The sequence below is a fragment of the Moschus berezovskii genome, chromosome 3, assembly GCF_049115385.1.
Source record: "Moschus berezovskii isolate FMDL1 chromosome 3, NW_MosBer_1.0, whole genome shotgun sequence".
NCBI classification, from domain to species: domain Eukaryota; kingdom Metazoa; phylum Chordata; class Mammalia; order Artiodactyla; family Moschidae; genus Moschus; species Moschus berezovskii.
This window is the reverse complement of record NC_142462.1, coordinates 31,486,310-31,498,859: the sequence shown is the minus strand read 5'-3', so window position 1 is coordinate 31,498,859 and position 12,550 is coordinate 31,486,310. Positions and strand designations below refer to the sequence as shown.

The 12,550-nt window shown below is 37.0% G+C and overlaps 1 protein-coding gene across 4 annotated transcripts in view; it reads left to right on the top strand.

Annotated features, from left to right (window-relative positions):
* Window positions 1-12,550, top strand: part of CRPPA (CDP-L-ribitol pyrophosphorylase A) — a 366,781-nt gene that overhangs the window by 113,222 nt on the left and 241,009 nt on the right. For all 4 annotated transcript variants that reach the window (XM_055420525.2, XM_055420523.2, XM_055420524.2 and 1 more), the window contains exon 5: window positions 675-720. In XM_055420525.2, the coding sequence (XP_055276500.1) occupies window positions 675-720 (46 nt within the window). The remainder of the gene's footprint in view (window positions 1-674; window positions 721-12,550) is intronic.

Sequence of the window (12,550 nt, the reverse complement as noted above, 5' to 3'; positions counted from 1 at the left end):
CCAATGCATCTGACATGCTCTGTACCTGAGCTCACTGCATGTGCTCTGAGGACTATGTGCTGTAGGAACATGGCAGGTTATATACAAGGAATAGGTTATAATTGCAAAGAGGCTGTATGTTCTTAAGCAAAGATCATGGTTCTTGCATTCATGGTGGTAGCCTCCAGGCTTTGTCTGTCAGTCATGTATTAATAAAAGGTGACCCTTATCTGGGGGTACACAGATAAACTCAATTTAGAAGGAAGACCCTCACTGTGAATTGGTCTTTGAGAATTATCTCATTTCAACTGAACATGCAATTTGGTGATTTTTGAAATATATTCTTTTCCTTCTTTCCTCCCACAAAAAAACCTTACTATTAAAAAATAATTCTAATACTTGTATGTAAATGCTACCACATTTTCTTTGATATGATACTTTTTATATTAATAAGACTTTGGTAACAACTGCCAACATCTTAATTTACTTAAAGATTTAAAAAACAGATCTTCAAGCATTTGTTGAAGCAAAATATATTTTTTTCTGAATAAACTGATGTTGTTATAATTTAAAACTTGTCAGTGTTGTGTGTTTATGGTTTCTCCAAAATCAAGAATTTCCTTGGGGGCATTATTTTATTGCTTTAACATTCCTTTCTACTCTGTTAAATCTAATGAAGTTTATCTGTCCTCTAGGTGACCTACAAACGAGATCTGTATGCAGCTGAATCGATTATTAAGGGTACGTTTGGCCTTGTGACTGTCAATTCCTGTGTTTCAAAACCGTAAGCCAGTTCAGAATTTCTCATGACATTTTAAAGCCCGGACTTCTCAGAAGTATAAATCTTGTATACCAAGGAGGTCTGTGATTTGGTTTTTTTGAAAAATAATTACATTTATTTTGTTTCCTGCTTTGAAATATCACTTATTATGACTTATGTTGGGGCTTCTCTGGTAACTCAGACAGTAAAGAATCTGCCTGCGATGTGTGGGAGATCTGGGTTCAGTCCCTGGGTTGGGAAGATCCCCTGGAGAAGGAAATGACAACCCTCCCCAGTATTCTTGCCTGGAGAATTCTATGGACAGAGGAGCCTGGCGGGAGGCAGTCCGTGTGGTCGCAGAGTCGGACATGCTTTATGTTACATTGATTTAATTTTTATAAAGGAAATATTTTATTAATCTGAGAAAAGTAGGTGACATTGACATTTTAGAAGTGAAAACTGACATTTTAATTTGTAAATGTATTTTGTTTTTATTCAGAAAACTATCTCCTCTCAACACTGCCAACAAGCATCTTTTGCCTGAGAAAAATTTTTCTGAAAAAAGAGAAATTGGTCTGAATGATTTTTAATTCCTTTTAGTTTTGACAGTGACTGTGATTTTGCTTTGTGATTTTAGGTATTATATATGTAATAATCCTTTTCTTATTTTTTTTCATCTCTCTTAAGAGCTCAACTGCACAGAAGTGGTTTATTTCATAATCAATAAATATTTATTAAATGTGCTTGACACTGCTAGGAATGGAATGATGATGCACGAGATGCATTCATTCTGTATTTTTGCAACCTCCACAGTTTACATCACAGTTTCTTAACCTTGGCACTATTGGCATCTTAGGCCAGGTACTTCTTTGTTCAGGGAACTGTTTTTGGCGTCAGAGTAGTTGCATGATCTCTGCTTACTAGATGCCGGCGGCACTCTCTCTCCCTCCATTCCCCCACTCTGACCAGCAGTTGTCTCTGGACAGCACTGTTGTTGTTGTGTATGTGTATATGGTCCTAGCCAAAATCAGAGGGGCCCACCCCCAGTACTGAGGCAAGTGTGGTACTCTACGATCTGTTTGTAATTTACTCCTTCAGAACTAGATTAAGGACAGAATGATGTGCTCAGATACTGAATGAGATGTGACCTTGATTGAAGTTGGAAAAAACAAAAAAAACTGAGTGGGAATTGTGAATGCAACATTTTTTAAAAAAATCTTATTTTATGCAAAGCCTATTTAGCAATCATCTGGCTTCACATTCAGAAAACTGAAATCTCTTCTCTGTGTGTGACATTCTGTATTTGTATTTTATATTTTTTGTGCTTTAACAGTATTGTGTTTCAAGCTATTAATATAATGATTTGGGCATCTGTGTGTATGCAAACATGATCTGTAGCTATAAATCAAAATGTTGACATATATTTACATATGAGTCAGGCAATGTATAAACATGACTCTAGAGAAGTTGCCTAAACCATGATGTAGTTGGTTATATTCTCAACAGAAGGAAATTAAAAACTTTGTTTGGTTTCTTTACAAAGTCTTATCTCTATTACCTAGGTAAAATGGAACTGATCTATTTTGCAAGAAGTTGGTAAATGGTTCAGTGAGGATTCTACACATTTTAATACTTTGCCTATATATTATTAATATCAAAAGCCTACACTTTAAGTCTAATTGCAGGGGCTTTAGTTTTGGAGATTGTTTGCAGAGAGAAATTGTTTTATTTAGTTAACATGTTCTAGTATTCTACTTTTCCACCTTACTTGTCTCCTGAGAAACCTGTATGCAGGTCATAAAGCAACAGTTAGAACCAGACATGGAACAACGGACTGGTTCAAAATTCGGAAGGGAGTACGATAAGGCTATATATTATCACCCTGCTTATTTAACTTATATGCAGAGTACACCATGCAAAATGCCAGGCTGGATGAATCACAAGCAGGAATCAAGATTGCAGGGAGAAATATCCATAACGTCAGATATGCAGATAATACCACCTTAATGGCAGAAGTGAGGAAGAACTAAAGAGCCTCTTGATGAGGGTGAAAGAGGAGAGTGAAAAAGCTGACTTAAAACTGAACATTCAAAAAACTAAAATCATGGCATCTGGTCCCATCAGTTCAGTTCAGTTCAGTCGCTCAGTCATGTCTGACTCTTTGCGACCCAATGAACTGCAGCACGCCAGGCCTCTCTGTCCATCACCAGCTCCTGGAGTCCATCCAAACCCATGTCCATTGAGTTGATGATGCCATCCAACCATCTCATCCTCTGTCGTCCTCTTCTCCTCCCGCCCTCAATCTTTCCCAGCATCAGGGTCTTTTCAAATGAGTCAGCTCTTTGCATCAGGTGGCCAACACTTCATGGCAAATAGAAGGGGGAGAAGTGGAAGCACTGACAGATTTTATTTTCTTGGGCTCCAAAATCACTGAAGACAGTGACTGCAGCCATGAAATGAAAAGCTATGACAAACCTAAACAGCATATTCAAAAGCAGAGACATCACCTTACTGACAAAGATCTGACTAGTCAAAGCTATGGTTTTTCCAGTAGCCATGTATGGTTGTGAAAGTTTGACTGTGAAGAAAGCTGAGCACCAAAGAACTGATGATTTTGAATTGTGGTGTTGGAGAAGACTCTTGAGAGTCCCTTGGACTGCAAGGAAATCACACTAGCCTATCCTAAAGGAAATCATTGGAAGGATTGATGCTGAAGCTTCAATACTTTGGCCACCTGGTGTAAAGAGCCGATTCATTGGAAAAGACCCTGATCTTGGGAAAGATTGAGGGTAGGAGAAGGGGATGACAGAGGATGAGATGGTTGGATGGCATCACTGAATCAATAGACATGAGTTTGAGCAAACTCAGGGAGACAGTGAAGGACAGGGAAGCCTTTCATGCTGCAGTCCATGGGGCCACAAAGAGTCAGACCCGACTTAACAACTGAATGACAGTTCTTAGAGAAATTAATCTGTCTGTATGTAAACAGATAATTTAGAGAACAGTCTCCTTATATTCTTTAAGATTTGCATTTCTGATTTTCCAAGAGATTCTGATGTTGCTTGTACACTTTGAGGACCACTGCTCAGGGCCTTCTTACTCTCTTTGGGTTTCTAGACCAGTAGAGTTTTGATTACCAGAGGTCTTGAATACAAAACGTCTGGCCCTGCCACATTAATTCACAATCTGCATTTAAAAAAAAACTCTGGCCCATTAGTTTGTACATTAATTTCCAAAAGCGTTCTTCTAGTCTGTTCTCCAGTCATTCAGAGTTGAGTTTTTTCTAAATAATCTTTATTGTATTTAGAACTTCAGATCTTACCACACTGTCAGTTTCAAATGTTTGTTGGCTCATCTGAGATTTCTACCTGCCTTCATGACTTGTGCTAATATTGTTTCTGAGGGCTCATAGTAGAAATACATCTGAGTATAGGAGGAGGGAAACTCTTAGATTTAAAAAAAAAAAATTCTAAAGTACAATATGGTTTATAGCGGACTACCCATTTACCTGTTGCCTTTCCATGTCAATGTTCAAAGTATTTTTCTAGGTACTTGTAGAACACAGCATTTATTGGGTACTCACTTTGTGCAAGGCATTGTTTAAAGCTTTTTATATGTATTATCTCTTGCTTCTCCAAGAACTCAATGTTGTAAGTAATGTGGTTGTTTCCACTGGTCAGATTTTCTTTTTTGAAATTCTTGGGCTACATATATGTAGGAATTCTGATTACTGTGTATTTTTAGAAGCTACTGCTGTATGTCATACATTATATCACATCACCAGGACGATTTGGGACCTTACTGCGTAATGAAACTTGTATTTAATTCATCAGTGTTTATGTTCAATGCAAGAATGACCAGGAAGCCCCATCCAGTTCAAGTTTAGGACTTGTTTTTAAACATAATGTATGTATTTTTGACTGCGCTGGGTCTTCACTGCTGTGCGGGCTTTTCTCTAGTTGTGGAGAGCACAGCTGTGGGCTCTGGGCTGTGGGCTTCTCCCTGCAGTGGCCTCTCTTGTTGTGGTTTGCAGGCTTGGGAAGCATGGGCTTAGTTGAGCAACGGCATGTAGGGTCTTCCTGGAACAGAGATTGAACCCATGTCCCCTGTACTGGCAGGCTGATTCTTTACCACTGAGCTATGAGGGAAGCTCCTCAAGTTTAGGACTCATTTTGTCATCAAATTTATATGTGAAAACAAATTTTAAAATGTTAAAGAACTTTCTGCATCTTAGCACTGACTGTAACTTTGTGTGAATCTCTCTTAAATGTAGTTCAGTGACGGTGGGAAGAATGTCTGTTCTTTTTTCTTATTCTCTAACGTTGAGTTGAACCAAATTTACTGGTACTTTTCTTTAGAATCTAAGGACATTAAATTATAGGGATAGCTGGCCCTTCCTTTCCACTTCATCTCACTTGTCCTCCCAGAAGAGGCATATTAAACTCCACTGTATCTTTTTTCTTTTTAAAAATAGATAAAATATCTGAGTGTATGCACTTTTGTCAACGTTTAACACCAGAATGTTTTTAGCACTCATGCTAGGTGCTTCATAATATAGCTTTCTGTAGGTGTTTTATAATGTTATTTCTTTTTTTTTTCTTTGTCATGCTGTTAATGTAGACATTATTGCTCCCAATTTTGTAGATGGGAAAACTGAAACTTAGTGAGACTAAGCACTTTCCTCCAGGTAACATAGTAAGAATGAGATCCACGAGTGAATCCCAGTTCTCTCTTCAGCCTAGTCCCGACTCTATTCTGGGACGTGGCCACTTGGTACTTCTGAGTCAAATGCCTACTCACATTGACCACTGAAGTGGATACTGAATTCATTATCTCTCTTTGGTGGATACAGACTCCCTGGTGGCTCAGACATCAAGAATCTTCCTGCAGTGTGGGGACTTGGGTTTGATCCCTGGGTTGGGAAGAACCCCTGAAGAAGGGAATGCCATCCACTCTTGCCTGGAGAATTCCGTGGACAGAGGAGCCTAGAGGGCTGCAGTTCATGGGGTCACAAAGAGTCAGACATGACTGAGCAACTAAAAAAAAAAAATAATTGGTGGGTACAGCAAATGGTTTATAAAATCCAGCCTGCCTAATGCAGGTTCTGTTGGCTTAAAATTTTATCTTTTGCTGGCCTGATGAAGAATGATCACCCAGTTGAGACTAAAAATGTCTCCTTGTTCTGTGCTAAGCACACAGTAGTATTCTGAGAGTCTGGGAAAAGCAGATAATATTGAAATGGTAGATTTCTAGACATGACTAGAGAAAGAGTAAGCATTAAAATGCAAAACCAGAGTAACAGTTTCAGATTTGGGGACTGTTTCTTTCATTTTTAAATTCTGTTAAGTTAAACACCGATCACCAAGCCATACAGTTTTTCCTCTTCTAGGATGGAACATTTTTTCACTGTGGTATGAGTACTTAGTATTTTATAAGTTGTCTTTCCTGTGCTGCTTTTTTTTTTTTAACTTAATACCAATTATTACTGGAATTATATTCTGATGCAACTTCGGTGTTTTTCAGACTATAAAACATTTCTAGGGTAAATGTCATAACTAGCAAGAGTATTTTTTACTCCTAGATTGACTTGTCACTGAAACAGCATGTGCATTTTGGTCCTTCTTAATTCTTGTTCAAGTTCATCTTTTTAATTTGAAAATTTTGGTGTAACTAACTTAAGGCAAGCTTTGATAATGAAATCTTCAAATTGTGATTTATAGCAAGTCTCAGAATCTGACTTATTTTATGATATTAGAGAAGTTTTATTTTTTAAGCTTAATTTATTTTACTGTCGGTTTATTTATGTGGATTTCCATTTATAGTGAACTGTTCAATAATAGGAAACATATGTAAGTAGTACTCTCACATTTACAGTCTTTGACAACATAGCATTGAAAAATGTATAGTGAATCACAAATTGACTTTTAGTTAAAGCAAAGCATTTTTAATACTCCTTCTTCTGAGGTAGAAAATTGGATTTAGTCATTGTTCTTTAATTTTAACTCTCTTAGGCTTCTCTTGTGTGTGAAATTTAAAATATAAACTTTTCTAGGGGTTAGTGTGGTTAATAGTAGATTGACTGATAGGTTTGTAAACAGCCATTTAAAGAGAGATTGTACTTTTGTCACACGAGCTGGTTGAGCCCACCCAAGCCTGCTCTACCTGCTCAGACCTACTCAGACTATTAAAGTGATTACAGCAGTAACATACTTTATCTAGATTTGCATATACCAGGCAAATAGTCCCAAACCTACTGTTGACTCAATAGTCTGACCATATCATGGCAAAAGTTTCAATATGCTAAAATTTTCTAGGATGGAAAGCCCCTAAGGGATTTCTAACTAAAAGATTGCATTTATTTTCTACCATCATCCTTGATCACATCTTTTAATATTTTTTAATTTTGTGTCTGGAGTGTTTTAAAAATAATTGTGTTTTGTTCTGTCCTGATTTTGATTATACAAACCCAAGTAAGCTAGTGCTATAAAGAAGCTTTATGGTGTTTTATATAAACATGGAAATAATAGGTAAAATTGATAATCATTTCATTTTTAACTGGCTTTAGTTAATATTACTTTAAATAGTAATCATATTTTTATGAACATTAATATGAATACCTATAAAAATTCACATCTTTTCCAAGCTATATAATGTTTTCCATTTGCTAAGCACCATATTTGAAAGGAAATTGATTTCTTGGAATTACAGTATCTCCTTTTCGTTCAGAAATTTAGACTTTATTCTGAAAATAGATTTTTATTTTCAACATCATTGATGCAGGTGATTTCTTTCAATGTCAAGTGTTTATGCACAGTCAAACTATAAATCCCCGTATGCCTGCTTTTTTATGTTTCATACCGTTTTTTAAAGAAATCGTACAAATTGGCAAGCAATTGAACTTTTTTGTGCTTATCCATTGAAAGTAGCTAAATATACTTTTAAATTGGCTCTGGGGCTGAAAGGAATAGAATCAAATTACATGTGAATAAAATTGATTCAGTGTTATTGAGATTAGGAAAACTCATAGTGTCACAATGTGTACTTTATGTATATGGAGGAACTAATGTTTTTGTTTTTAAGTGATTCTTTATTATTTAAAATAATGACATTTCAAGTGCATAGTTACTTTCAAGTCTTTTCAACCAAATTGCAAAGATGAGAAACTTTAAATCAGTTTCATACATCTGTGGTACATCCTCATCAGGTTTTTCTTGCTAAATAGTCAGTGATGACGCCATTTTATTATTAACCATGCTTTTTGGATAATGCAAAATGACAACTAAGATTTACATGGAAACTGTAATTTTTGATGTGTCTGGCTTTTGACAATGATATTTCATTTTCCACATTTTCACATTAATACCATAACTACTTTGTAAATAATACACTTTTTGTTCTTTACTGTCTTGAATAGTACTGTGACTGTATCTTACGTGAATCTGTAAGGACATTGGCGTCAAGCTTTAATTAGTAAGAACAAGAAGTCTCCAGTATGATTTAATAGCAGTTTGTTTTCCTTGGAATTTACTGGAAAAAAATGTAAGTTGGAAAGTTAAATATTTGGGTCAAGATTAGAGAAAGTGCAGTTTGCTTTTTTGTTTAACTTTATAATTTCCTTAATTTGTTATTAGCTCTGGCTAATTCAAGCATAAGCAAGTAAATCTGTCATATTTAAAATCTAATAAGGTCACAGTGAGGTAGTAAGTGACTAGCTAAATAAGACTTGATAACAGACAAAAGCCAGACAGTTATGCTTAACTGTGATGTAGGTAGGAAAAAAAAAACAAAAAAATGCAAACATAAAATTTGTGTTTTAATTAATAATGCAGTATATTTTATTCCGTTCCGTTCTGTCGCTCAGTCATGTCCGACTCTTTGCGACCCCGTGGACTGTAGCCTACCAGGCTTCTCCATCCATGGGATTCTCCAGGCAAGAATACTGGAGTGGGTTACCATTTCCTTCTCCAGGGGATCCTGATAAGTCACTAGCCTTAGAAAATTGCAGTTTCTTTAAATTTACTTTTCTTAGTTAAGAAAGAATATATACTTTGAAAGGTATTGCATCATTTACTTGGAAAAAGTGATATCCTTGCATGTGAAAATGTGCAAGAGATAAGATGTCACATGTCTGCTCTTTATTTTCAGAAACAAGGTAGGAAACTTCATTTGATATTCAGTGACTCACTTAAAAATGTGGTTAAGATCTGATATAAAATGTCTTAAAAAAATCTGCTTACATACCGTTGTTCTCCAGGTAAAACATATACAGTTGGCAAAAACCTAACTTTGAGGAGACCATGTTGACCTTTCAACGTGAGTCTCTGTGTTTTCTTTCGCAAGTCTGTATTTACCGTCCCTGTTGTCCACTTGTCCTGTAGTTATGACTTGTTGACTGCTTCTCCTTGCTTGACTGCCTCCTGCCTTTACTGTTCTAAAAAATTCCTCTTGCAAGGTGTTCAGAGAAACCTAAGGCATCAGTGTACAGGTGGAACTGAGATGGGTATTTCACTGCTCAGCAGTGGTGCTTCTGTTTAAGACTCCTTTAAAATTTTTCATGTGAGACCAAAAATAGCCTCTAAGATTGGTTTTTGATTCAGTGGACCGAACAGGAGAATAGAAAAAGACTGCCCTTGCTTTGAATGGATTAGGGCTTGACATCTTTTGGAAATGACTATTTTGGGTTTTGATTTAGTTGTTTCTTACTTACCTATGAACACTAAAATTTTGACTGAAGAGGTCAATATAGTGGATAAAGCCTGATGGAAATATCACATTAGATGTTTCTAAGAAAACTGAAGACTGACTTCTGGATCTTTTGTCTACTTGCTTATAGAACTAATGTAGTACTCTCTCTTTACCATGTGTTTGAAGTTTTTTTGTAAAATACAAACATCACCCTCAGCACTTATGAGTCCCTGTTCACGATTAATTAGTGGAAGCGCGTGTCTGGGTATTCCTTACCCTTTATGAGTGTGTCAGTGAGTTTGCCATACAGTAAGCAGGATTGGTGGCTCAGTGCTAAAGAGTCTGCCTGCCAAGGCAGCAGACGCAGGTTTGATCCCTGGGTCAGGAAGATTCCCTGGAGAAGGAAACGACAACCCACTCCAATATTCTTGCCTGGGAAATCCCATGGACAGAGGAGCCTGGCCAGCTATAATCGGTGGGGTCACAAAAGACTTGGACATGACCTGGAGACTGAATAACAATAACAGTAATGCAGGAGGCCGTGTACATTAAAGATTTTATGTATTACTGTTTTATTATTATTATTATTAATCCAAATTGCACCTGTTTTCTAACCCTTCGAGGAACACCTGATACTTTATATATACCAAGAGTTCTAGAAGATGAGTGTACTGCAAATTAGATCTTGGGCAGCTTTGTAAGCTTTGAGATTCATATATTATGCCTCCTATGTAGTACTTTAGTTAGAAAAGCCATTGTGTATGAATACATTTTGTTAAACTGTATATCCTAACCAAAGGGGGCTAAGTTCTAGTTTGCAAAGCACATTAAATTGGGGGACTGAAAGCTTTGAAGATATTCCACTGTACTTACAACTTGATTGAAACTTGAGAGAATTTCAAGACAGTTTGCAACTGAAGCTGTGATACATTGAAACACTGGGCATTCCAGACACCCATGTGAGGAGTCCTTTGGTGCACCTCCAGGGTGGAGGGTTGGAAATGTGTTAATGTTCTTCTCTGCTGCTATCAACTCCTGGGAGAGCGAAGAGGTAAACAGAGGCAGAGAAGGATCCTCTGCTGGAAAGACCTCTATGTCTTTTTTCACTTCTTCCTCTTGGAGTTAATAATATGTAGCTGTAGCATTGAAGAGTTCTGCATGAAAAGACAGCTGACCTGAGCTGTTTTCTCTGTATTATATCACTGTGTGAAGTGAAAGTGAAAGTCGCTCAGTTGTGTCCGACTCTTTGCGACCCTATGGACTGTAGCCCTCCTGGCTACTCTGTCCTTGGGATTCTCCAGGCAAGAATACTGGAGTGGGTAGCCATTCCCTTCTACAGGGGATCTTCTCGACCCAGGGGTTGTACCCAGGTCTTCTGGATTGCAGGCAAGCTCTTTACTGTCTGAGCCACCAGGGAAGCCCTTATATCATTATGGGCTTTGACTAATGCTTACTTGGTTTTGGTATTGACAGTGTTGTCTTCTCTAATACATGTGACCTAGTGACCCAGCTGAGATTTGTGTATTACTTTCTAAGTCTCTAAGCACCTGATTTGGGCTTCCCAGGTGACTCAGTGGTAAAGGATCTGCTTGCCACTGCAGGAGACACAAGAGATGCAGGTTTGATCCCTGGGTCAGGAAGATCCCCTGGAGTAGGAAATGGCAACCCACTCCAGTATTCTTGCCTGGAAAATTTCATGGACAGAAGACCCTGATGGGCTACAGTTCATGGGGTTGCAAAGAATCAGACGCTCCTATTGAATGACACTGTAAAACTTGGACAGAATACATAGAACAGCTGTTTCAGGTTTCAAAGTAAATAGTAAAGGTGGGTTAATGAATAAAACCTGAATTTGAAGTGCTGCCTAACAGGCAGTGAATTATATCATGGTCTTCTGTGTCTTGATCTGGGTCCAGGGTAGCCTAAAGTCCAGAAGTGGCCATTGGAGTTGACAGAGCTCCGAGAAAAGAGAAGCAGGAAAGGAATTTCCCAGTGTTTGGGGAGTGAAGATATCTCCCCTTTTTGCTTTGCTCTTACTCAACAAGCATTTCAGTGCCATGCACAGTCATGTGGCAGTAGTAACATTGACAAAGGGAAAAATGGGGGCTCAGAGAAGTCTAAAATTCTGAGGGAAGTGAACAACATTTCTCTTTGATTAGAATCGCAGTGTTTGTTTTTTATTTTGATACATGTTGTGTGTACATGTGCGTTAGTCGCTCAGTTGTGTCTGACTCTTTGCAACCCCGTGGAATGTAGCCTGTACATGAAATAGATTTATTCAAACCCATAGAACCATGGAATGTACAACGAAAACAGTGAACCATAAATGTAAACTGTGAACTTCGGATGATTTTGTTATGTCCGTGTAGGTTCATCAACTGTAACAGATTTGCCATTCTCTGGTGGTTAGTTGATAATAGGAGATGCTATGCATGTCTGTGGCAGGGAGTATATGGGAAATCATTAAATATACTTTTCCCTCAACTTTGCTTAAAAATACTTTTATAAAACAATATAATTAATCAAACTACATTAAATCAATAATTACCACTGCTCTATGGATGGCTACAGTTAAGAATTTGCCTCCTAAATCATGGAATTTTAGAAATGCTAAGTAATGGAAATGCTTCATATATTACAATTTTTATCGAGTAGTTTGAAATTTGTATAGCATTAGAAGTATACAAGGAACTTAAAATGGTAAAGTGAAATTTCCTCCCTTTCACAATGTAGCATTTCTATGCCACACATACTTTTATTATGTATTTTTTGCTTCCTTTTATCTTTATTTTTTAAAATGTGAAAATATGATAGCACATTTATAGAAGACTTGGAAAATACAGAACAAAGTTACATATAGTGCTACTGTGTGTAAGATTGTTTGTTTTAAGTAGATAAATTAAGATTTTTAGTTGTGGTTTCAATGTCAAACTCTCAGAAATTAATAGAATGAATGTACAGAGAAGTAGAAGAATATATCCTGAAAAGCATTATGAACCAGTTCAACATAATTAGGGTTTATACAATTTTCACATAATAGTAGGATACAAATTCTATTCAAGTTCCCATAGACTATAAACTAGGAGACACTGGAACATATCCAGAGACATAAGACCAGGTGCAAAC